Source organism: Canis lupus, chromosome 4, assembly GCF_003254725.2.
Source record: "Canis lupus dingo isolate Sandy chromosome 4, ASM325472v2, whole genome shotgun sequence".
In the NCBI taxonomy this organism is placed as follows: Eukaryota; Metazoa; Chordata; class Mammalia; order Carnivora; family Canidae; genus Canis; species Canis lupus.
The window spans coordinates 224,614-252,484 of NC_064246.1; the positions used below are offsets into that span (position 1 = coordinate 224,614).

At 40.8% G+C, this 27,871-nt stretch overlaps 1 protein-coding gene across 6 annotated transcripts; it reads right to left on the minus strand.

Moving 5' to 3' along the window:
* LOC112660875 (zinc finger protein 248) lies at window positions 1–27,493 on the minus strand. Of its 6 annotated transcripts, none has more exons than XM_025448609.3 (6): window positions 27,387–27,485; window positions 25,460–25,561; window positions 25,318–25,359; window positions 14,627–14,753; window positions 14,244–14,339; window positions 1–4,666 (listed from the first exon to the last, which is right to left on the minus strand). In XM_025448609.3, the coding sequence occupies exons 3-6, from the start codon at window positions 25,330–25,332 to the stop codon at window positions 3,168–3,170; spliced, it is 1,737 nt and encodes a 578-aa protein (XP_025304394.1). In that variant the 5' UTR covers window positions 25,333–25,359; window positions 25,460–25,561; window positions 27,387–27,485; the 3' UTR covers window positions 1–3,167. The 6 variants fall into 6 exon arrangements, with proteins under 6 accessions (XP_025304394.1, XP_025304393.1, XP_048964842.1 ...); XM_025448608.3 differs by lacking the exon at window positions 27,387–27,485 and adding an exon at window positions 26,382–26,919; XM_049108885.1 differs by lacking the exon at window positions 27,387–27,485 and adding an exon at window positions 26,169–26,898.
* Window positions 27,494–27,871: the final 378 nt, after the last annotated feature.

Genomic DNA, 27,871 nt, shown 5'->3' on the forward strand with positions numbered 1-27,871 from the left:
TGCAGGGACAAATGGCTATTTATTTGGAAGAATACAGAACTGCTTACCTCACAACACATTTAACAAGAAACACCACAGAGGGATATATGAATAATATAATTTAACATAATATCTGCTTCATGCATGTCAACAGACATACCTGCCACAGTGCTCAATTTCAAAAGGAATTTACTTGTGACGATACAAAAGCACAATGAAGTAAAAAGACTTCACTTTCAACTAGCAGAATAAGTTTATTTCTAATACTGAGACTTTACATAGGAATTTACAGAAAACAAACACTGTGCTGCTTATTATCCATCGACTGCACCCAGACCTTCTCTCCACTTTCTGTATCCACCTGGGCTACTCTGGAAATAACATCTGGTTAGATTCTTCAAAGGGAGGCATCAGTAGTTCAGGGCCATGATTCTGGTAGGGAAAAGATCTCCTAGGAGATAGTCTCTCCTCCATGAGAGCAGCTCTTATTGGGCTCTGGTGACACTTGTTTCCATCCTTTGCCCCTTTATAACTTAGAATGCTCATGGCTTCTGGGTAATGCTAGTCTCTAGGTGCTTGAGCATCCCTTGTTTCTGGCCCACATCACTGTAGTAAGTCTACTGTGCACAATCCTCTTAGTTGGGGTAGAATTCTGTTTTTCATTAGAAGCAGGGCTGATACAAATAGTTATCTTTGTATTACCTTGTCAAAAGAAATCATTCTTCCTCCAAATCACTGTATAGAACATAAACACTTAGAACCTAAATACTCATCTATTGGAAGGCCTTCATCTAGAAGTAACAGACAGCCCTAAGTATAAAAAAGCAACCATTATTACCACAGTAATATGAAGTCCTAGCAGAGAACAGGCCCAGATGCAGTTATGTGGCTCAATGACATCCCCTCTGAGCCAGGCTTGTCCCATTTTATCTACTGCTATCTTCAGGCTATTGCCCTTCAAGGTCACCAGCTATAATTTGGTATATAACATACAAATATGAAAAAGTCCAGGGACATCTGGGTGGCTCAGTGGTTGAGAGTCTGCCTTTGGCTCAGGGCATGATCCTGGAGTCCTGGGATAGAGTCCCACGTCGGGCTCCCTGCATGGAGCCTGCTTCTCCTCTCTCTGCCTGTGTCTCTGCCTTTCTCTCTGTGTCTCTCATGAATAAATAAAATCTTAAAAAAAAAAATAAAAAGAATTTAAAAAAAAAAGAAAAAGTCCAGCATAAGAGAGACAATCTCCCCTTGTGTCTTCTCATGTCACAACAATAGTTTATCACTGAGGTCTTTCCCAGAAGAATCACAGAATATTTCCCAAACACTTCAACAGAATCATTAGACTAGTATCTCCACGATTAACTTAGATTAATCTGAATTTACTCCTAAATCATCTGGGGGAAGAATGGAGAGACAAAACAGAGCCCAGCAAGTAAAAAATAAGAGTATGGGTGCTAGGTGGGCAGTGTCTCTTGGAACTGATGATCAGTGTGTTCCAAGGAGGTGCAGGAAACAGTAGGACAAAGGAGGCAGAGACAGTATATGACACCCTATTATTTTAAATACAAATACATAGTTCCTGGGTCACATACAACATATCATGCCTAAATAGATACAATAATGAAATATCAAGAGTAAGAAAGTAGCATTCTAGAAATACCAGAAATTTTATTTGTGCTGTGCAGTGAGTATTCCTGTTCATAAATGATGTTAACCTTTGCAAAACTCACATAAATATCACGGTTATTAACAGCACATAACTATGGACTGACCCAGAGGCAGCTAAAAACCCTCAGTGGCTTCTTTAGGGAAGTAGTGGATTAGTAACAACGGCCATACTAATTCATATATGCTAGCAACATCAGAGGGAAGGTTGGTGATGTGGTTTTAAGAGAACATATACTGGCCAAACTATAAAGAGACTCAAGTAGTATTTACAATTAAGACTGATGCAGAGGTAGTCAAAAAAAAAAAAAAAACTCACAAAAACAAATTTGGGGTTCTTCACTGAAGAGGCAGTTCAGCAATAATGGCCATAACCATTTATTTATGTCAGGAAATGGGAAAGGGGGGTATGTAGTTTGTTCAAATTTTCCAGATATATTTTCATACACACACACACACACACACACACACACACACACACACACACACAGTGGTGTGCTGGTAAGTATTTGACAACAGGTTCTCTGAGGAAATTAAAACCCTGGTTTGTAGAGTTTGCCAATGTCCAGGGCCTAAGTCCTCCCACTAAAGCCGACCTACTCACAGGACAACACTGAGTGCAGAGGTGGGAAGAGATGTACAGTAGCATGTAATATGGTATTTTTACCATGCCATTTGATAATATAGGTGACCCACAGAACAAAGATAAGAGCAAAATGTTTTAAAATAATTAGGAAATGATGAGTGCTGAGTATTTACTACCCTTGGTTTTAATATAACTTAATTTTTAAATAATGACTGTTTAAGAACTGGCTCACAAAATTCCTGAAAATTTAACTTTCAGCAGTTGCAAGCCAGCATGAGCTTATTCCAACACACCACTGCATACGTGGGGGTATGTGTGTATAAATAGATTTACATATACATATATATACATATATAATTATATCAACCTATAAAGACACTGGTGGTGTTTAGTGTGGGAGATATTAATATAGACCATAACACTTATTTAAGTAAGGATGTTTTCTCTTCACAAGTATACAAATCAAGCATACCTCCAATTTCTGCTATATTACTATTACTATATCAGGCCTGCAAACATCAGGACTCTTCACGCTATTGTGATTCAACTTTTTTTAAACTTCAGATCCCACTGTAAATATAGGTATGAATGAACACCATCCACTATATTTACAATAAAATTTGGTATCACATCTGGAATATGACACGACATAAATCCTAGACAAAGATTTCTACAACATTCTTTAAGTGAATAAATTTCCCCTCAATATAAATTTTCTGATGAAAAGTTTCTTTTTTTTTTTTTTTTTGATGAAAAGTTTCAGTTTTTCTTGAGCACTTTCACATATTCAAAATATCAGTAACGTTTTATTCCAGTATTAATTACTTGAAGTACAACAAGACATCACTTTCTAGTAATGTAAGACATTCTTTGGGCTTCATTCATCTTGTTTTTAGAAATGGTGTAAGAATTTGAATGGGTGGGTGAAGGCTTCTGGGCATCAGGATGTGGAAAGAGCCTTCACCCTTGTGTGAATTCTCTGATGTTTTGTGAGTACTGACCTCTGACTGAATGTTTTCCCACATCCATCACACTCATAGGGTTTCTCCCCTGTGTGAGTTCTCTGATGTTTAGTGAGAGCAGATTTTTCACAAAAGGTTTTCCCACACTCGTTACACTTATAGGGTTTCTCCCCTGTGTGAGTTCTTTGATGTACGATGAGGTTTGACTTCACACAGAAGGACTTCCCACATTCATTACACATAAAGGGTTTCTCTCCTGTGTGTGTTCTCTGATGGACAGTTAGGGCTGACCTGTGGCAGAAGGATTTCCTACATGTATTACATTCATACGGTTTCTCCCCTGTATGCGTTCTCTGATGTTCTGTAAGATTTGACTTTACACAGAATGTTTTTCCACACTGCTTACATTCATAGGGTTTTTCTCCTGTATGTGTTCGCTGATGGTTGGTAAGGTGTGGTTTCTGACAAAAGGATTTCCCACATTCAGTACATTCATAGGGTTTCTCTCCTGTGTGTGTTCTTTGATGCTGGGTGAGGTTTGACTTCTCCCAGAATGTTTTCCCACATTCACCACATTCAAAAGTTTTTTCACCTGAGTGAGCTCTTCGAAGTTGGGTGAGATGTGACTTTTTGTTGAAGTTATTTCCATTTTCATTGTGCTCGTAAGGTTTTTTGCCCATGTGTACTATCTGATGTTTAAAGAGGGCTGATTTTTCCCATGTTTTATGATCTACTTTATATTCATGGGGAATCTTTCTTGCATAGGTTTCTTGATGGATAATGAAAGTTGAGTTATCACATAAGGTTTGCCCATATTCATTGTATTCATAAGGAGTCTCCCCTGTAAGAGTTCTCTGATGTCCCAATCTTAAATCTGTATAAAAGGACTTCCCACAAATATTGCATTCATATGGCTCCATCTCTAAATGAGTAGTCTGAGATAAACTGAGTTCTAAACTGTGGATGAGGGTTCTTCCACATGCATTATATTTACAGAGCGTCTCTCCAATCTGTATTTTCTTGTTTGTAAAAAAGGCCGCTTCCTCATGGAAGGCTTGTCCATTTTCATTATATTCAGAAGGCTGGTCAAAAATTGGCTGATTGAGATTGTGGCTATGATTGAGCACATTCCTTTTCTGATTGTATTTATAAGATTTCCCCCCAGGAGAAGTTTTCTCATGCCTAATATCCAGGAGCAATTTCTCATAGACATTAAACTCATCAGGCTTCTTTCCAGAATAGTTCTTCCTACTGATAATTAAGCCTGAAATATTTTTCAAACTCATTTCACACGAGTCACATATCTTATATGGAAAATTTCTTGAAGGAACAGAATCTGTGCCCAGATTGAAAGCTTTCCTGACTCTATCACCACTATCTATATTTACTGTTTTGTTGGCGGTGAAAGCAAGTTGCCAAAAATGTTCGTCTTCATTGTTCTGGCTGCTCTCTATCAGGTCAGCAACTTTCCAGTCTTCTAGAAATGAGAAAAATAACCACATTTTATGAATCCTAGTACACTTTCTAATGGGACTGAACTCACACAAATGACCCTTTCATGTAGTTGATTCTTTTGTTTTAGGCTCAGTTTTCTGGTGTAAACTAAATCCAAGCATACGTTTCCTTTATCCTCCTGGTTCAATGGAAAATAAATACATGCTGCAGTAGAAACAAGGAAAGGAAACTGGTGATGATATGTAACATTTTAAATATAAAACCTTAAAAACTGGACATAAAAGGGTGAAAATTCAAAGTACAGGGAGGTGGGAGTGGCTGATTCAGGGAAACTCAGAATGGGGTAAGCCCAAAAGAGACACTGCACACTGAATAAAGCGATGGTAGAGACTAGTGGACAAGGCTTACAGAGGAAGAACTATGTTTGCGGGAGACAGAACAGTTCAGTCCTTATCCCTTCATGTAAAGATTTCTAGGGAAGGATTCCTGCTGAAGCACATGCTTCTATTCTGTGCACCAAAACATCCTTGGGTTCAATCAAGAAGTCCTATAACCCAGAATCTAGTTTTTCTTTTAACTTATTTTATAAGAAATCACCATTTTAAAAAAGGCTATAAGGGGCAGGCTAGAGAAAATAAAATAAACTCAACACAATGAGTAGGGATCAGAGATTTTCTGAGAGACATCCACTCAGGAAGCAGGAAACTCAGAGAACTAAATAAATTCAAAAAGAGATTTTTTTCAAACAAAAAATAAACTACAAATAGACTGAGAAACACAGCAGAGGAAATATTCAGAGGCAGATCACAGTTCATGTCCTTATCTTCTCACAGCTTGGCTACTATGGTAGGATCCTCCCTAGTATGCATGCTGAGAAGCCATTACTATGTACCATGCACTGTTAAAACACTTTACGTGTATGATATTAATTTAAGTATCTGAAAAGCAAAGTAAACAAGAATGAAAGTTGTAGATAGAAGAGAAAGCATTTATAAGTGAAATTTAAGATACAAGACAGTATGGGGTCTAGTGTAAATTCTGGAGAGCAGACAAAAAAGAAGCAAGACAGATAGAACAAGAGGACCACAATTTAACAGTCAATGAAAGGAGACTTTAATTTTAGTTCTTAATAAGTAGCAACTCTGTCAGGCTAGTGAAAGATAAACTGGTAATATAGGTAACAAAATAAAAATCAGTTAGGAATTAGATCAAGCTAGGGATGAGGGAACATACAGTTCTGGTTTTGAGTGGGATCAGTGAGAAGTGAGAAAACAGAAAGATATGGAAGTTGGTTTTGAAAGGCATGCAACCCCACGAGGATGAGACTAGTAATAGGGAATAACAGGTTTAGCGTGCTGACCCTGGAGGCTGCCATTTAGGGTTAGTCATACGAGGACGGTAGGATGTTCCTTATTGGATGGATTCCTGGGAAACCAGGCTTCAGTTGTCACCTCACTCAGACTATTCCTCTGCAAGCTCCTCTCATGATGAGGTTGAATGGATTTTCACGCCTTGTCAAAGTAGAATTCCAGGACCACTAATCTTACATGCAAACAACCACTCTCTAAAAAGGAGTCTTCAAACTATGACTGCTGAGGAAGGGTCCTTCAACTATGAGTGTTTTTTACATTTTTAGAGGGGAAGATAAAAGACGCAGTGGGAAGGAGTGAGGAAGAAAAAAGAAAGAGGGGAGGAGAGGGAAAAGGAGAACCAGAAGAAGAGCAATAGCAGCAGCCACCACCACCCAGATCACACGTGACCCACCAAACCTAAAATATGGGCTATGGTCTTTACATAAAAGTCCACCAAGAGCAGCCCGGTGGCTCAGAGGTTTAGCGCCACCTTCGGCCCAGGGCGTGATCTCGGAGACCCGGGATCAAGTCTCACGTCAGGCTCCCAGGATGAAGCCTGTTTCTCCCTCTGCCTGTGTCTCTGCCTCTCCCTCTGCCTGTGTCTCTGCCTCTCTCTGTGTGTGTCTCTTATTAAATAAAATCTTAAAAAAAAAAAAAAAAAAAAAAAAAAGGCCACCAACCCCTGCACTAGAAGCTCTCACCTAGCCTGGTGCCTTTTCTACCACCCATAGATGACGCCTCTCACACAGGCACTTCTAGCTCTGGCCTCAGCCATGTGCACCATACTCACAGAGAACCAACATCTTATTCAACACACAGACTGAGTTCTAGTGGTTCTCTCCAGCTTCTTGTGCCCAAGTTTAAGTATGTCCTAATTCCCCTATAATCTCTCTAAATTTCCTCTCTATAAATGGCACCCTGATTTACCCAGTTGCTTGAGACAAATCAGTTGAGTCATGCTGGATTCCTGTCTCCCTTCCACACTATCAATCCTACAGAAAATCTTGCTGGCCTCATCCCCAACATATATGTACAAAACTACCACTCCTACATCGCCTAAGCCACTATCCTCTCTCCTCTGGAGTATAAAATACTCTACTAAATGGTATTCCTTCCTTGCTCATGCCTAAGCACCACCTAACCACCACACTATGTTTACTACAATATGTATGTATGTGTATATATATATGTGTATGTATGTGTGTGTGTGTGTATATATATATATATATCTCAAATCTGATGATTTAATCTGACTTGCATTTACTCAAAAAAACAAGGATTTCTCACATCACTCAAAATAAAATTACCATGATCCATACTACTTTTTATGACATCATCTATTAATCTCACCAACACCTACTCACCAGCTACAATGCCCCCCTTGCCATTCTTCAAACGCTCTAAGAACACAGCTAAGAAGTCTGGCATCTGTCTGGAACCACTCACACTTACACTTTACTAGGGTCTCATCTCTCCTGCAGACCTCATCAAACGGGTTTTCTTTGACTCCCTTGCCCACTGGCAAATGCCATCATTCTCCACTGCTTTAACTCTCTCCACAGTGCTTACCATCAAAACACTGTATATACACACTCACATGTATACACACACACACACAAACATATATGCTGCTTGTTCCTCACTGTAATACATGTTCCATGATAAAAGGAACGTTATTCTTTTTATTACCTAAAACTGGGTCGTAGTGAGTGCCCATCACATGTTTGTTAAATGACTACTGCAAGTATGAATAAATACATACCAGCTAATAAAAGGTGTCTAAGGGAAGGTGAACAATTTTAAGACAAACTAACCAGAAAAACTAAGGTGAAGCTGAGTCTGCGTTATGGGTATTGGTAAATCACCCTATCACAGGACAAAAGAAAGCATTTATGAGGGGAAGTGACACGTGGAGAAGTGTGATTAAGGTAATGGAGGGATCTGGGCCAACTGTCCTTAGTCACTTTCAAAGGTCTAAGACTAAAAAAAGAAATTTCTGGAGGAGGGGGCAAGATGGTGGAAGAGTAGGGTCCCCAAGTCACCTGTCCACATCAAATTACCTAGATAACTTTCAAATCATCCTGAAAACCTACAAATTCTGCCTGAGATTTAAAGAGAGACCAGCTGGAATGCTACAGTGAGAAGAGTTCGTGCTTCTATCAAGGTAGGAAGACGGAAAAAAAAAAAAAAAAAAGAAAAAGAAAAAGCATCCAAGGGGGAGGGGCCCCGCGAAGAGCCAGGCTAAGTCCGAGGGGCGAGTGCCCCCAGGACAGGAAAGGCCCGTCCAGGAGAATCAGGGGCTTCACCAATCTTCCCAGACGGAAAGGCGATTGCAGGGAGTTGGAGCAGGATCCCAGGAGGGACGGGGATGCCCTCAGGCTCCCAGGGGCACTAACAGAGGACCTGCACCTCTGACCCGGGGGGGAGAGCGCGCCACACACCCCGGGGCCGAGCTCCCTAAGGGCAGCAGCGCGCTCCCAGCTGGGCTGGGAGCAGCTTGGAAGCGGCTCCGCGTGGAGGGGGCTGTGCGGCCCGGGGGCAGGATTCCAGCAGCGCAGGCCTTGGAGCCCGAGGCGCCGGGGGACACAGCCCAGGATCTGGCACTCCCCTTGGGACAGGCAGAGGCCAGCAGTGCAGAGGATGGCCGGGACACTCCTGCCGCTGGGCGGCCTGAGCTGAGCAGATCAGGGCCCCGCCCCCGGAGCATCCAGACCCTGCGGACTGGGAGCTGCTGTAGTTACTCCACGAGCTGACTCTAGCGCTGGAGAGCTGGCTACCGCCACTGTTATTGTTCCTCCTGGGTCCTCACAGGATAAACAACTCCCACTGAGCCTCACAGTGGCCTCACAGGATAAACAGGATAAACAAATCCCACTGAGCCATGCACCAGGCAGGGGGCTGAGCAGCTCCCCCAGGGGCTCACATGTGAGAATCAGAACAGCAAGCCCCTCCCCCCAGAAGACCAGCTACACGGACAGGGGAAAAGCAAGTTGTTGACCAAGCAGCACTGGAAAGTTCCAGGGGAAGTCGAGGGATTTACAGTATATAGAATCAGACGATACTCCCCCTTGTTTTTTGTTTTGTTTGCTTCCCCCCATTTTTTTCTTTTCTTTTTTTCTTTCTTTTTTTTCTCTTTTCTTTTTTCTCTTCTCTTTTTCTCCTTTTCCCGGTAAACTTGTTTTTGGCCACTCTGCACTGAGCAAAATGACTAGAAGGAAAAAATAACCTCAAAAGAAAGAATCAGAAACAATCCTCTCTCCCACAGAGTTACAAAATTAGGATTACAATTCAATGTCAGAAAGCCAATTCAGAAGCACTATTTTAAAGCTACTGGTGGCTCTAGAAAAAAGGATTCAAGAGACTTCATGACTGCAGAATTTAGATCAAATCAAATCAGGCCATATTAAAAATCAATTAAATGAGATGCAATCCATATTTTATTTTTTTAGTTTTTATTTATTTATGATAGTCACACACACAGAGAGAGAGAGAGAGAGAGGCAGAGACATAGGCAGAGGGAGAAGCAGGCTCCATGCACCGGGAGCCCAACGTGGGACTCGATCCCGGGTCTCCAGGATCACGCCCTGGGCCAAAGGCAGGCGCTAAACTGCTGCGCCACCCAGGGATCCCAAGATGCAATCCAAACTAGAGGTCCTAACGATGAGGGTTAATGAGGTAGAAGGATGAGTGACATAGAAGACAAGTTGATGGCAAGAAGGGAAACTGAGGAAAAAAGAGAAAAACAATTAAAAGATCTTGAGGATAGGTTAAGGGAAATAAATGACAGCCTCAGAAGGAAAACTCTACGTTTAATTGGGGTTCCCGAGGGCGCCGAAAGGGCCAGAGGGCCAGAATATGTATTTGAACAAATCATAGCTGAGAACTTCCCTAATTTGGGGAGGGAAACAGGCATTCAGATCCAGGAAACAAAGAGATCCCCCCTAAAATCAATAAAAACCGCTCAACACCTCGACATTTAATAGTGAAACTTGCAAATTCCAAAGATAAAGAGAAGATCCTTAAAGCAGCAAGAGACAAGAAATCCCTAAACATTATGGGGAGAAGTATTAGGTTAACAGCAGACCTCTCTCCACAGAGCCCAGGAAGGCCAGAAAAGGCTGGCAGGATATATTCAGTCCTAATGAGAAGAACATGCAGCTAAGAATACTCTATCCAGCAAGGCTCTCATTCAGAATAGGAGGAGAGATAAAAAGCTTCCAAGATAGGGAGAAACTGAAAGAATATGTGACCACGAAGCCAGCTTTGCAAGAAATACTAAGGGGGATTCTGTAATAGAGGAAGTCCAGGGGAACAATCCACAAAAACAGGGACGGAATAGGTATCATGATAACACTAAATACATATCTTTCAATAGTAACTCTGAACATGAATGGGGTTAATGACCCCATCAAAAGGTGCAGGGTTTCAGACTGGATAAAAAAGCAAGACCAATCTATTTGCTGTCTACAAGACTCATTTTAAGCAGAAGGGCACCTACAGCCTGAAAATAAAAGGTTGGAGAACCATTTACCATTCAAATGGTCCTCAAAAGAAAGCAGGGGTAGCCATCCTTATACCAGATAAACAAAAGTTTATCCCAAAGACTGTAGTAAGAGATGAAGACGGACACTATATCATACTTAAAGGATCTATCCAACAAGAGGACTTAGCAATCATCAATATTTATGCCCCGAATGTGGGAGCTGCCAAATATATCAATCAATTAATAACCAAAGTTAAGACATACTTAGATAATAATATACATATACTTGGTGACCTGAATGTAGTGCTTTCTACAATCGACAGGTTTTCTAAGCACAAAATCTCCAAAGAAACAAGGGCTTTAAATGATACACTGGACCAGATGGATTTCACAGATATTTACAGAACTTTATATCCAAACTCAACTGAATACACATTCTTCTCAAGTGCACATGGAACATTCTCCAGAATAGACCACATACTGGGTCACAAATCAGGTCTTAACCAAAAACCAAAGGATTGGGATTGTCCCCTGCATATTTTCAGACCATAATGCTTTGAAATTAGAACTAAATCACAAGAACAACTCTGGAAGGATTTCAAACACATGGAGGTCAAGGACCATCCTGCTGAAAGATGAAAGGGTCAACCAGGAAATTAGAGAAGAATTAAAAAGATTCATGGAAACTAATGAGAATGAAGATACAACCGTTCAAAATCTTTGAGATACAGCAAAAGCAGTCCTGAGAGGGAAATACATTGCAATACAAGCATCCATCCAAAAACTAGAAAGAACTCAAATACAAAAGCTAACCTTGCACCTAAAGGAGCTGGAGAAAAAAACAGCAAATAGATCCTACACCCAGCAGAAGAAAAAAGTTAATAAAGATTCGAGCAGAACTCAATGAAACAGAGACCAGAAGAACTGTGGAACAGATTAACAAAACAAGGAGTTGGTTCTTTGAAAGAATTAATAAGATAGATAAACCATTAGCCACCCTTATTAAAAAGAAGAGAGAAAAGACTCAAATTAATAAAATCATGAATGAGAAAGAAGAGATCACCACCAACACCAAGGAAACACAAACGATTTTAAAAAATATATTATGAGCAGCTATACACCAATAAATTAGGCAATCTAGAAGAAATGGACGCATTCCTGGAAAGCCACAAAGTACCAAAACTGGAACAGGAAGAAATAGAAAACCTGAACAGGCCAATAACCAGGGAGGAAATTGAAGCAGTCATCAAAAACCTCCCAAGACACAGAAGTCCAGGGCCAGATGGCTTCCCAGGGGAATTTTATCAAACGTTTAAAGAAGAAACCATACCTATTCTACTAAAGCTGTTCGGAAAGATAGAAAGAGATGGAATACTTCCAAACTCATTCTATGAGCCAGTATCACCTTAATTCCAAAACCAGAAAAAGACCCCACCAAAAAGGAGAATTATAGACCAATATCCCTGATGAACATGGATGCAAAAATTCTCAACAAGATACTAGCCAATAGGATCTAACAACACATTAAGAAGATTATTCACCATGACCAAGTGGGATTTATCCCCAGGATGCAAGGCTGGTTCAACACTCATAAAGCAATCAATGTGATTCATCATATCAGCAAGAGAAAAAACAAGAACCATATGATCCTCTCAATAGATGCAGAGAAAGCATTTGACAAAATACAGCATACCTAGGAATAAATCTAACCAAAGAGGTAAAGGATCTATACCCTAACATCTACAGAACATTTCTGAAAGAAATTGAGGAAGACACAAAGTGATGGAAAAATATTCCATGCTCATGGATTGGAAGAATGAATATTGTGAAAATGTCAATGCTACCCAGGGCAATTTACACGTTCAATGCAATCCCTATCAAAATACCATGGACTTTCTTCAGAGAGTTGGAACAAATAATCTTAAGATTTGTGTGGAATCAGGGATCCCTGGGTGGTGCAGCGGTTTGGCGCCTGCCTTTGGCCCAGGGTGCGATCCTGGAGACCCGGGATCGAGTCCCACGTCGGGGTCCCGGTGCATGGAGCCTGCTTCTCCCTCTGCCTGTGTCTCTGCCTCTCTCTCTCTCTCTCTCTCTGTGACTATCATAAATAAATAAAAATTTAAAAAAAAGATTAAAAAAGATTTGTGTAGAATCAGGAAAGACCTCGAATAGCCAGGGGAATATTGAAAAAGAAAACCAGAGCTGGGGGCATCACAATGCCGGATTTCAAGTTGTCCTACAAAGCTGTGATCATCAAGACAGTGTGGTACTAGCACAAAAACAGACACATAGATCAATGAAACAGAACAGAAAAAAACAGAAATGGGCCCTCAACTCTATGGTCAACTAATATTCAACAAAGCAGGAAAGACTATCCACTGGAAAAAAAACAGTATCTTCAATAAATGGTGCTGGGAAAATTGGACATCCACATGTAGAAGAATGAAACTGGAACATTCTCTTACACCATACACAAAGATAAACTCAATATGGATGAAAGATCTAAATGTGAGACAAGATTCCATCAAAATCCTAGAGGAGAACACAGGCAACACCCTTGCTGAACTTGGCCATGGTAACTTCTTGCTAGATACATCCATGAACGTAAGGGAAACAAAAGGAAAAATGAACTATCGGAACTTAACCAAGATAGAAAGCTTCTGCACAGCAAAAGAAACAGTCAACAAAACTAAAAGACAACCTACAGAATGGGAGAAGATATTTGCAAGTTACCTATCAGACAAAGGGCTAGTATCCAAGATCTATAAAGAACTTCTTAAACTCAACATCAAAGAAACAAACAATCCAATCATGAAATGGGCAAAAGACATGAAGAGAAATCTCACAGAGGAAGACATCGACATGGCCAACATGCACATGAGAAAATGCTCTGCATCACTTGCCATCAGGGAAATACAACTCAAAACTGCAATGAGATACCACCTCACACCAGTGAGAATGGGGAAAATTTACAAGGCAGGAAACCACAAATGCTGGAAGGATGTGGAGGAAGGGGAACCCTGTTGCACTGTTGGTGGGAATGTGAACTGGTGCAGCCACTCTGGAAAACTGTGTGGAGGTTCCTCCAAGAGTTAAAAATAGATCTGCCCTACGACCCAGCAATTGCACTGCTGGGGATTTACCCCAAAGATACAGATGCAGTGAAACGCCGGGACACCTGTACCCTGATGTTTATAGCAGCAATGTCCACAATAGCCAAACTGTGGAAGGAGCCTCGGTGTCCATCGAAAGATGAATGGATAAAGAAGATGTGGTTTATGTATACAATGGAATATTACTCAGCCACTAGAAACGACAGATACCCACCATTTGCTTCCATGTGGATGGAACTGGAGGGTATTATGCTGAGTGAAATAAGTCAATCGGAGAAGGACAAACATTATATGTTCTCATTCATTTGGGGAATATAAAAAATAGTGAAAGGGAATAAAGGGGAAAGGAGAAAAAATGAGTGGGAAATATCAGAAAGGGAGTCAAAACATGAGAGACTCCTAACTCTGGGAAACGAACAAAGGGTGGTGGAAGGGGAGGTGGGCGGGCGGTGGGAGTGACTGGGTGACGGGCACTGAGGGGGGCACTTGATGGGGTGAGCACTGGGTGTTATGCTATATGTTGGCAAATTGAAGTCCAATAAAAAAAAAAAAAGGAAAAAAATTTCTGAAGAATATTTCACAAGTGAGAAACCCCAAACCAATGGCCTAAGATCTTATTCCCTTCTGGCATATGTCTGTGTACTAACTCACCTTGGTGGCAGTGGCTTGGGAATCCTGCCTCTAATATCCAGGGCTCTTCTCCTTGCTCAATCTTGAAGACCACTTCTGGCTTAGTAATGCAATATCCTGTTAAGAAAAGATAATACAAGATGATGGCTAAATAGCCTGGCTTCAGGGACTCTTAGAAAATGATGGAGAAGAAAGGTATAGCTTCAGAGACTGCCCAAGAGAGATGCCCAAATGAACCAACCCCTATGGAGATTAAGAACATAGCACTCTTTATGGTGGCCAGAGGGACTGGCCACCTCAGTGCCTTGAAAATCAAGCTTCAATCAAAATTCCACAGGCAGTTCCTATGTTTCAACAACTAAAAATGCACGCTACTGGTAGTTACAAGGAAATGAAATTCTTACCTACTGAGACAAAGTGGCTATAATTTTCTAGAATCACATCTCTGTATAGTATCTTCTGAGCAGGATCCAGTAGATACCACTCTTCCTGAGTGAAGTCCACACATACATCTTTGAATGACACTTGTTCCTGTAATAGTATATTCCTTTTCTATATGAAGCTGTCAGAACTAAATAATGTAGAAGAAATTTAAAAGAGCTTATCTCTTTAGAATTTGCTAAGAATTGACACACAGGATGCCTTCTTTTGTGCTACTTACTATGTAGGATGAAAGAAATATCTTGTACAAACTGAGTTTCCACTAAAGCCCTGAACTGTTCCCTTCGCTGCAAATACTACTGATGAAAACAAACACACCATTCCTTTTCTCAAAGTGCTTATGATCTGATGAGGAGACATATTCATTAACATTTATTAAATTATACATTGCAGGATCTAGCAGTATGCATACAGTAGACTGGGAAGGAAAGGAGACCAAGAAAAAATTAGTTCTTTAATATCATCAGTTATATGATAGAAAAAATAAAGAGACAAAACAGATCAGAAGGGGATCCAGACATTGGAATTAATAAGCAGGAATTTTAAAATGGATTATTATTAATATGCTCAATAAAACAGAGGAAAATCTGAACAAAATAAGAAGGAAAAGTACAATGGATATATAGTATGTGTACTGTGCAGCAAAGAATTATGAGAGCAAACCTGAGATTGCTATCCTTTGAAAGGTCTGCTGCTATAAGCGTGTCTGCTGGCTGGCTTCTGGAAACTTAAATTCCCTTAGAAGAAATCGTTCACTGAGTCTAAACTGTTTGTGTAAGTAATACGGCTTATTCAACACATGTATATTCCTTCTAAATCCAGAAGTTTCTGTGCCAAGCAGAGAGTACCAATGTGATCAGCTTCTATTAAAAACTCTGAGCACCGAGTATCTACTGAGATTCCCTGGCAAACATTTCATGTTTGTTGTCTATCTCATCACTAGATTTGGTAGAAAACTCTGAGAAGTTTGCTCCTGGCTTCCTCTCATCTTTCTCTGTGTGCCCTTTCCCCTGGTTGATTCCGCTTTATATCCTTGCACTGTAAACAAGTCATAGCCATAAGTAGAAGTATGTGCTGAATACCCTAGTAAGTCACTGAACCTGGGGATGGTCTTGGGGACTCCTGATAGATGTGAATACAGGCACATACATATACACATATGTACATAGATAAAATGGGTGTTCTAGAGCTGAAAAATATAACACTGGAATTAACTCATTAAACGGGTTCAAAATCCTATTAGAGAAAACATATATAAATCTAACAAGAGTATCAAAAGAATATATGCATCTAACAAAAGGGTACCAAAATACATAGCCCAAAACTGATAGAACTGACAGGAGAAATACACAAATTTATAATCATAGTTGGGAGACTTCAACACCCCTCTGTCAATACTGAGAGATCAAGGAGGCAGAAAATCAGTAAGTATACGGATGACCTGAACCGTACTATCCATCAACATGATCAAATTGACAGTTACAGAATACTCCATCCAAAAATAAAACCCATATTTTATCATTCTATTCTAGCTCATATGTAACATTTACCAAGAGAGACCATAGCCTTGGCCAGAAAACATACCTTAACAAATTTAAAACAACAGCTATCATATAAAATACGTTCTCCGACTACAATGGAATTAAATATAAATCAATAAACAAGAGATAGTTGGAAAATCCCTCAAACACTTGAAAATTAAACAATATACTTATAAATAATCTATATTTAAAGAGATCTCAAAAGAAATTTTTAAATATAACACATGAAATAAAAATATCACATATCAAAATTTGTGAGATACACTGAAAGCAATACATAGAGGGAAACTTATAGCATCAAGTGTATATATTAAAAAAGAAAAATTTTAAATCAGTAACCTATGTTTGCATCTTAGTATACTATAGAAGAAAAGCAAATTAAGCCCAAAGCAAACAAAATAAACATTAGAATAAATCAACAAAATTGAAACATGAAAAAAAGAAAATCAAAACCAATAGCTGCTTTTTTGGAAAGATCAATAAATTAATAAACTTGCAGAAAACTTAACCAAGAACAAAGAGAAAAGAAAAAAATTGTGAATCTCAGAAATGATGGGTCAACACTACTGATCCTAAGAACATTAAAATAATATGAGACTACTACAAACAATTCTATTCCTGAAAAATTAACTTAGAAGAAATGGACAAATTCCTTAAAAGACACAGCTACCAATTCACGCAAGGAGAAATAGAAAACCCGAACAGATCTATAGCTGTTAAAAAAAAAAAAAAAAGAATAAGTAATCAAATCACTCCCAAACAGAAAGTGCCAAGCTCAAACGGTGTCACTGGTAAATTCTACTAAACATTTAAGGAAAAAATACCAATTCTCCACAATCTCCTCCAGTAAAGAGCACTTCCAAATTGATATTATAAGATCGGCATTACCCTGATACCAAAACTAGATAAAGACATGGGAAACTAAAGGCTAATATCTCTCATTAATATAGAAACAAAAATTCTCAAATATTGGAAAATCAAATCTGACAATGTATAAAACGAATTATAAACCATAACCAAATGGAATTTATTCTAGGTATGGAAGGCTGGGCCAATGTTAAAAAAAAATCCAATCATTACAATCCAACAGATCAATAAGTCAAAGAAGAAAAATTACATGATCAAATCAATTGATGAAGAAAAAGCATCTGACAAAATCTAACACCCATTCATGATGAAAATTCTCAGCAAAGGGGAAACTTTTTCAGCTTGATAAAGACCATCTACAAAAACCTTACAGTTAACATCATATTTAATGTTAAGAGACTGGATACTTTTCCACTAAGGGAAGGGATAGGGCAAGGATGTTTTATCTAAGTACTCTCATTCAAATATGTATTAGAAGTCCTAGCTAGTGCAGTAAGTAAGACCAAAACCAAACCAAACCAAACCCAAAACCAGAAATAAAACATATATGATTTGGCTCTTTACCCTGTTTCATTTACCTACGTGTCTACTTTTGTGCTAGTACCATAATGTTTTGATTACTATAGCTTTGCAGTATATCTGGAAATCTGGGATTGTGATCAACTTGTGAAACAAATCTAGATTTGGGGCACCTGGGTGGCTCAGTCAGTTAAGCATATGCTTCTGGTTCAGGTCATGACCCCAGGGTCGTGGGATGGAGCCCCATGTCGGGCTCCCTGCTCAGTGGGGAGTCTGCTTCTCCCTCTCCCTCTACTCCTCCCCCCACTTGTGCTTGCTTGCTCTCTGTCAAATAAATAAAATCCTTTAAAAAAATTAAAAAAAAAAAAAAACAAATCTAGATTTGTTTTTCTTTCCAAAGATTGTTCTGGTTATTCAAAGTAGAACAGTAGAGAGCCCAGAAATAAACCCAGTTCAGTTATATGGTCAGTTAATCTTCAACAAAGGAGGACAAATATCCAATGGGAAAAAGACAGTTTCTTCAACAAATGGTGCTGGGAAAACTGGACAGCTACATGCAAAACAATGGAACTGGACCATTTTCTTACACCATACAGAAAAAAACACTCAAAATAGATTAAAGACCTACATGTGAGACCTGAAATCATAAAAATCCTAGATTAGAACACAGGTAGTAACTTCTTTGACAATGACCATAACAACTTTTTCTAGGTATGTGTCCTCAGACAAGGGAAACAAAAGCAAAAATAAATTATTGGGACTACACCAAAACAAAAAGCAAAGGTAACCATCAATAAAACAGAAAGACAACCTACTAATGGGAGAAGATATGTGCAAATGATATATCATTAAGGATTTGATATCCAGGGCAGCCCCGGTGGCGCAGCAGTTTAGCGCCGCCTGCAGCCCGGGGTGTGATCCTGGAGACCCGGGGTTGAGTCCCACATCAGGCTTCCTGCATGGAGCCTGCTTCTCCCTCTGCCTGTGTCTCTGCCTCTCTCTCTCTCTCTCTCTCTCTGTGTGACTATCATAAATAAATAAAAACTTAAAAAAAAAAAAGGATTTGATATCCAAAATATATAATTTCTACAACTCAACACCAAAAAAACCCCAAATAAGCTGATTAAAAACTGGGCAAAGGATCTCAATAAACATTTTTCCAAAGAAGATATACAGATGATCAAGAGACACATGAAGAGATGCTCAGTATCACTAATCATTAGGGAAACTTGAATCAAAACCACAAGATAATACCTCACACCAGTCAAAATGGTTAAAATCAAAAAGAGAAATTCCAAGAGTTGGTGATAATGTGAATAAGAAGGAATCCTTGTGTACTGATGGTAGGGATGAAAACTGATGCAGCCATTATGGAAAACAGTATGGAGCTTCCTCAAAAAACTAAAACAGAACCATCTTATAATCCAGTAATTCCACTACTGGGTATTTACCCAATGACAATGGAAACACTGATCGAAAAGATGTTATTTTGCAGCACTATTTACAGTAGGCAAGATATGGAAGCAACTCAAAAGTCCATCGATAAGATAAATGGATAAAGAAGATATGGTATATAGATATACACAGTGGAATATTACTCAGCCAGAAAAAAAGAACAAAATCTTGACATTTGCAATACATGAATGGATCTAGAGGGTATAATACCAAGTGAAATAAGTCAGACTAAGAAAGAAAGACAAATATCATATGATTTCACTCATATGTAGAATTTAAGGAAAAAAAAGTAAAAAAGAGATGAAAAAAAGAGACTGCTAAATATAGAGAACTGATGATTGCCAGAGGGTAGGTGGGAGGGAGGAGGAGATCAAAAAAGTGAGTATCACTGAAAAGGAAAAACAAAACTCCATTTATTTGAAGTCAATATTGTTGTCTATGTAGAAAATCTCAAGGAATCTACAAAAAGAAAGAAAAAAATCTACTGGAAGTAATAAGGAAATATTGCAATATCACATGATACAAAGTGATGATATAAAAAAGTTAACTGTTTTCCTATGTCTGAATAAAGAACTGGAATTCCAAATTTTCAACTGAAAAAAATATCATTTACGAAAGCACCTCAAAAAAAGGTACTCAAGTGTAAAATCTAACACAGTATGTATATGCAGAAAAAAGACAAGTGATGGAAGAAATCAAAGATCTAAATAAATAGAGACAGTCCATATTCATCAATAGGAAGACTCAATATGGCTAAAATGTCAATTCTCTCCAACTTAATCTATAAATTTAATGCAATATAAATAACCACCCCCCAGCTATTTTGCAGATATTGACAAAATGATTCTGAAGTTTATATAGAAAAGAAAAGATCTAGAATAGCCAACACATGGGAGAAAAATGAGAATTCACATTACCTGATCTTGAGATTTACAATAAAGCTACAAATAATCAAGACAGCATATTAGTGCTGAAAGAGACACACAGATCAAAAGAACAGAATAGAGGGTCCAGGAATAGATCTACCAAGATAAATTCAACAAAGGCAACAAAAGGAGAAAAGATGGTCTTTCAACCATGGTGCTTAAGCAATTAGATGTTCATGTAAAACAAATTAACCTAGAAACAGGCCTTACACAAATATTAACTAAAAGTGAAGCAGAGATCTAAGTGTAAAATGCAAACTATAAACCTTCTAGGGGAAAATACAGAACACAGAATATAGGAGAAAAATCCCTGTGACCCTGGACTTAGTGATGAATTTTTAGATACAATAAAGTATATTATTCCATGGCGGGAATGAATATTATTAAAAATAAAATCTTTTGCTCTGCAAAACACATTTCTAAGAAAATGAAAGGACAAGGCAGAGACTGAGAAAAGACATTTGCAATACATGTATCTAATAAAGGATTTACATCCAAAAAAATACAAAAAACCATTTTTAAAAAAAATTTTATTCAAAGACAGCCAGAGGGAGAAGCAGGTTCCTGCAGGGAGCCTGATATGGAACTCAGTCCCAGGGCCCCAGGATCATGCCCTGAGCAGATGCTCAACTGCTAAGCCACCCAGGGCCCCACAAAAGAACTCTTAAAGCTATTGAAAAAAAAAGCTGAAAATTGGGCAAGAGATCTGAACAAACAGGTCACCAAAGATATAAGGATATGAACATGAACAGATGCTCAACATCACCTGTTAGTGGGAAAATGCAAATTAAAACAAAAACGAGACAACATATTTATTAGAATAGTTAAATCTAAAATAATGACAATTTCAGTTCCAGAATCAGAACAAGGATTCTGATTTGTAGTTGGTAGGAATGCAAACTGATACTGGACTTTTGTAAAAATAGTTTGGCGGTTTCTTGCAAAGCTAAACATACATACATACATAACCACCCAGCAATTTCATACCCTATGTGCCTGAAAACTTACATCTGCTTAAAAACCTACACATGAAAATTTCTGCCCCTTAATTCATAATGACCCCAAGCTGGAAGAATAAAGAGTCCATGAGTTAACAACTCTGAAATCATGTGCATGTATGCTGGAATTGAACAATCAAATAAATGAAATCCAGGTGATGATAGGCAGATTCTCAATGTTAGAGCATGAGATTACACACAAGCAAGGAGAGGAGGTTAGAATGTTCCATGTGGTAATGATTACAACAAGAGATAAGAGTATAAACTAATATTTAGCTTAATATATAGATGGTTAATATTGAAATACTTATATGTATATATAAGTATATACATGATTGAATATATGCATATATTTCCTTGTTCAGTTAACTGAGAGGGCCTGCAAGCAATGACACACCAGGAGCAAAAGACACACCTAGTCCCCTAATCTTGGTTTCAACACTATGCTCCAATGAAAAGAACCAGAACAGGAGACCCAGGATTGAGTCCCACGTCGGGCTCCCTGCATGGAGCCTGCTTCTCCTTCTGCTTGTGTCTCTGCCTCTCTCTCTCTCTCTCTCTCTCTCTGTCATGAATAAATAAATAAATAAATAATCTTAAAAAAAAAAAAAAAAAAAAAAAAGAACCAGAGCTATTTAGGAGAAAAAAAAAGAAGCCTAATTCTAGAGCAAGAAATACATAAGATGAATCTGGAAAATCTACTAGTAGGAAGTAAGAAATATTCAAAAAATAATGGCAGATGTCAAAAGACAGAAACCAACAAAAAATGCTTTTTAAAAAAATTTATTGATTTAGAGAGAGAGAGAGAGCACACACATGAGCAGGGGGAGGAGCAGAGGGAGAAACGGAGAGAATCTCAAGCAGCCTCTACCTTCAGCAAAGAGCCTGACATGGGCCCCAATCTCAGGACCCTGAGATCATGACCTGAGCTGAAATAAAGAGTCAGATGCTCAGCCGACTGAGCCACCAAGGTGCCCCTAGAAGATGCTTTTTAATAACCAACCTGAGCAACAAATGAACAAGGTAGCATTGTACCATAACCAAATGTAAAATGTAAAATAACTAGCCATGAATTCATATTGATATAAATAAATGAATTAGTAAGTAGAAGAGAATAGAAAAATCTCCTAAACAGAATTCCTGATAATTTATGTAGCTACTCCAGCATGAAGGAGGTAGAGTTTAAGTTCTCAATTCCTTCCCAAGAGTACAGTATGAAAACAGACTAAATTGGGATGCCTGGGTGGTTCAGCGGTTGACTATCTGCCTTCGGCTCAGGGCATGATCCCGGGATCCAGGATCAAGTCCCACATTGGGTTTCTTGCAAGGAGCCTGCTTCTCCCTTTGCCTATGTCTTTGCCTCCCTCTCTTTCTCTGTATCTCTCATGAATAAATAAATAAATAAATAAATAAATAAATAAATAAATAAATAAATAAATAAATCTTTAAAAAAAAACACAAAAAGAACAGACAAAACAAAGAGTAGCTTTACTGCTACTTGTGACCACATTACTTCAGCCAAGTGATCAACAGTAATATATCACTGTAATGAATCATGTTGAAAGCACTCACCCTTGATATGATGTGACCAAATGACATTATATCTCTGTGTTCTTCCTCCAAGAAACCCATAACCTCAGTCGAATCACAAAAACAGCAGCAGACAATTCCCAATTGAGGGACATTCTACAAAACACCTGAATATACTCCTCAAAACTGCCAACGTTATCATAAACAAGAAAAGTCTGAACTGTCATAGCCAAGGGGAGCCTAAGGAAACGACTAAGTGAAATGTGGTATCCTGGAACAGAATACCTGCAAGGGGGGGGGGGGGGGGACACACAGATCAATTATCAAAAAATAAATTATATACCATAATAGTTTGCAACCATATAATAGGCAAGTATTAGTATCCCTAATATATAAAGAGCTAAATAAGAAGAGGAAGAAGGAGGAAGAAGAAGGAGGGAGGAGGGAAAGGAGGAAGAAGAAAGAAGAAAGAAGAGGAGGAAGGAGGAAGGAGCAAGAAGAAGAAGAAGGAGAAGGAGAAGAGGAGAAGGAGAAGAGGAGGAGGAGGAGGAGCAGCAGCCAGAAACCCAAGGGCAAAATGGGCAAAAGATATGAACAAATGGTTCACAGAAACGTAAATACATCTTTCAGATATGTGAAAAAATATTCAACCTCACTCATAGTTTAAAAAATTACAGATACAAACTTTATAAAATACCACTTTTTATCTATCAGTTGCCAAAGTTCCAAAAGTTGAACCATGTGTCCTATGGGAGACTCAGCTGTGGACAAACACACACTCATGCAGTATCAATGGGAATATAAAATGATACCATAATCCCAACTGATCACATTTATCAATTGTATTCACCCTTTGGCCTGGCATCACACTTCTGGGAATTTACCTGACAAATAACACTTATATGTACAAGGTCATTCGTTAGAATGTGGTTTGTAGTAGCAAAAGGTTTGAAATAGTTCAGAACTAATATCAGAACTGGTTATCAGTTTTAAAAACTATGGAACATCCATGCTTGAATTACTATGCAGTTATAAGAAAGAAAGAAGCAATCCACGTTCTGTTTACAGAAAGATGCCTGGGACAGGCTGAAAAAAGAGAATAAAAGCAAAGAAAGAATGGAAGATAGTGTTTAGACTCGCTACTCAAAGTGTGGTTCCCTGGGCAGCAGAGTCAGCTTCACCTAGGTTTTTAGAACTGTAAAACCCAGGGTCCCACAGATCCACTAAATCAAAATCTGCATTTAACAGGATACCAGTGATGTACGGGAGCACCTAAGTTTGAAGAGCCCTGAGTATGATGGGTTCCCTTCTAAATAAAAGTAGAAGGCATATAAGGATACATTTTAACTGAATAAAGAAACACTGGGAGGACAAACAAGAAAGGCTGACATCTACAGGAGGGTGACCATCCACTCAGGTTTGTCGCAATATATGCCAGCTGTCTCATCATCTCATCAGAACTGTAGAGAACCTCTTTCATTCTCAGTGAAAATGTCTCAGTGTAGATGAGAAATAAATGTCACCCTTCCTGGAGGGAATGTCACTTAATTTTAACCATGTTAACATATTACTAATTCAGAAGGATTTTATTTTAAAGATTTTATTTATTCATTCATGAGAGACTCACAGAGAGAGAGAGAGAGAGAGAGGCAGAGACACAAGCAGAGGGAGAAGCAGGCTCCCCATGAGGAGCCCGATGCAGGCCTTGATCCTGGGACTCCAGAATCATGACCTGAGCTGAAGGCAGACGCTCAACCACTGAGGCACCCAGGTGCTCCCAGAAGTATTTTATTAAAAAAAAAAAAAAAAAAAGGAGAGAGAGAGACAAAGCCAATCAGGAAAAAAAGACAGACTGGAAAAAAAAAAAAAAAAAAAAAAAAAAAAAAAAAGCAGTGAGCCAAGGATGGATCAGCAATAAACCCAAGGAGAGGCAAAGTCTGGGGCAAAAGGGAAAGACACCATTGTGAGGAACAGAAAGCTAGGAGAGCTAGGATGGGGGTGTCAGAGACAACAGAGACCGAGGATTATGCCTCAGGACAGTTAAGTAAGACCAAAACAAAAATTGGATTTGATGACAAGTTGGTGGCCTTTTCTAGAACTGATTCAGGTGAGCGGTGGTGGTTAAGGAACAAGAATGTGTTCCCGTGGTTGAAATGTAAAAGAAATGCAGAGACCAGGAACACCTGGGTGGCTCAGTGGTTGAGCCTTCTGCTTCAGGGCGTGATCCCAGGGTCCCAGGATTGAGTCCCACAGTGGGATCCCTGCAGGGAGCCTCTTCCTATGTCTCTGCCTTTCTCCATATCTCTAATGAAAATAAATAAAATCTTAAAAGAAAAAAGAAAGAAACACAGTGATCAAAGCCAGAACTCTGCCACTCAAGCTAGGACTACAAAGAAGCTGACACAAATACTATGGAGAGTTACTTGGAAGACGTGCAGTCCCCACCATTCTGCCAGATCTTCAAAGTTTTATTCTTGGATCAAACAGGACCCTGAGAGAGCGGTCTACTCAAATCTCATTGTTTGGTCCCCTGAAAAGCATCCACATGTCTTTGCACGCTGCTGTGTCTATCAGAAATGATCACAGGCAATTTTGTTATTAAAAAGATCAGAGAAAATTTTACAACTTGCACAACTCTGTAAATTTAAGAGTCCTGCATTTAATTCTGCCAGATGCTCTTTGATTTGCTACTCTCAACATTTTTCCCTTAAAGTAATTCTTGCCTATTCCTTCTTCTCCTTTTTAAAAACATGAATCCATACAAACTTTAGAAAACCCATCTTAAAGCAAAGCAGGAATAAACAAACAAAAAGCTTACCTGAGATCTGTTCATTTTCCACTCTTAGTGGAGGAGGGAGAGCTGAGGAAGAAGGAAGGAAGAAGGAAGTTAGGAGACACTTGGCCTGCCTTGCGGTTCCTGGATTTACCTGCCTTCACAGCATCACATACAAGATACTTACGTGTCCATGTGTGGCTCCGATATATGTTGAGCTTAGACATGATACTTTTCACTGAGTGAATGTAAACATTTGTTTCTTATTGATTTATTACCAATTTAGGTTCTGTGACACAGAAAAATTAAAAACATGAGAAGATGAGTTTAACATTTTACAGTAACCTAAAAGGAGGAAACACTATGGATTTGTCAGAACTGATGTGGTAGGGAAAAAAAATCAAAAACCCAAGCCACATTGTTAATCTGTTTTCCTTCTAATACCATTAATCCCTTGAGGTCAGAGAATCGAAGAAACCTCTGGAAAAAAAGAGATGGGAGTGTTCAAGGCAAGATAAAAAATTGTTCTAACCTGCTTACAACTTAGTAAGAAACTATCTTTGAGGGGCACCTGGGAGGCTCAGGCTGTGATCCCAGGGTCCTGGGATGGAGTCCCACATCCGGTTCCCCACGGGGAGCCTGCTTTTCCCTCTGCCTGTGTTTCTGTGTCTCTCCTGAATAAGTAAATAAAGTCCTAAAAAAGGAAAAGAAGAGAAACTATCTTTGACTTAACAGTGACAAGATGGGCAGTGGCCTGGGAATCTGCAGACTTGGCCTCTAACCATGGTTCTGCCCCTAACAAACTGCACCGCCTCACTTTGTCACCTTCTCAAACTCAACTGTTTCCCCCCGTTTTTCAATTAAGGTCAGAACAGATGACCTCCAAAAAGACTTGCCTGCACTACCATCCTGTGCGTCTATCAGGCCAGGAGAGCGGGACCCTCAGCATCTTTCTAGATGCCATCAACAACAGGGCGCTGTTTGAGGGCAGTTTGCTTCTGGAAATAGTGAACGGAAAATGAGGGGAGTCGGGGGTGCTCCCAGAGGAGTGATGACGGAGCTTCCTGGGCGCTGGCTGGTAAGCCTTTCATTCCCGACCATGCCCTCACCATGCCCTCACGAACTCTCCGAAGAGGTGCCATCTCCTGTGTGGCCTGTCTGTCCTCCCCTCTCAGCTCCGGCTCACCGCGCTCTTCTTAAATTTGTCCCAGACCTTCCACCGTCACTCAGCCTTCGATGGCTTCAGGATACCGTCATGCTCATACATAACAAATAACAAATGAATACGTAATACATGACCACTGGGGGCTGGGGAATGCCAGGGCCAGGAGAGGGCCGAGGGCCGTGGGGACTGCCTAGTCCAGCCTCTCCCCTCCTCCACTGCACAATGAGGGAATTGAGAAGCGAGGGCCCTAGAGACTGGCAGCCCCAGCCTCCTGAATCACGGAGGTAACAGATCAATGCAACAGCAGCTGACAAAACGGGAGTGCTCAGAACGACGCCGTGCGGCAGGGATGACTGACGTCCACACTTCACAGATGAGGACGCCGAGTCTGGCGTGACCATTCGGCCAGAGCGGTTCACCCCACCAGACGCCCGGCCCGGCCGGCTCCAGGCGGCCCGCAACCGCACCCCTCCGAGGAAGCAAGCCCGGCTCACCAGGGACGCAGGGACGCAGGGACGCAGGGACGCAGGGACGCAGGGACGCAGGGACGCAGGGACGCACGCGCGCACGTCACAACGTCAGGCGCGCACGCATATCGTGCACGCGCACTCGCGCCGCCCCGCGGCCCACCCCCTCTCCGTGGGCCCGGCGCGCACACGTCACACACGCGCACTCTCCACCCGCGGCCGCACGACGACGCAGCCCGCTGGTCGCTGGGGCTGGACTCCGCGGGCCCTGCGAGCCCGAGCGCCCTCGTTCCCACGCGGGACTCCGGTCTTCTAGTCCGAGACGGCCCCGCCCGCCGTCCCTTCAACTCCGCAGGCGCCGCAGACGCCGGGGTCCCTCCGGGCTCCGCGGGCTCCCACCCGCCACCCGGCACCGCCCCCCCGTCGGACCCCCGAGCCACGCGGGGCCCTCGCGGCCCGCGCCCCCACCCCCTGGGCCTCACCCGCAGCTCCCTCGCCGCGTGGACCCGGAAGCCGGGGCAGGTTTCCCACGAGGGGCTGGAGCCGGGGAAAGGCGAGCCGGCAGGAGAAGGCGGGGATGCACATGCGCAGAGGGACCCGAGCGGCGCGGCGGCGGGTAGCGGGATCTGCTCCTGGCCGCGGGCGCTGGGGACGTGCCGCGCGCGGGGAGGGATGCCTCGCTCCGGAGCCGTGGGACGCCAGCCCCTAGCAGGACCTCAGCGCGGATTAGGGGCGGGAGGACAGGACGTTCAGCGCCTTCCTCAAGATTCCCTTCCCCGGTGTGCTCCGTGCCCATCCTGAGCAGAGGGCTGGGGAGTCCCTGCCAGCTTGGCTCCTGCTTCCTGGAGCCGGGATTCTGTCCTTGCACCTAGGCGCGCGCCTCGCATCAGCCGGCCCCTAGCAGGGGGCTGTGCAGGAGTGTCCTGGAGTACGCGGTGTCTGCGATCAGCAGGCCCGTTCCCGAGTG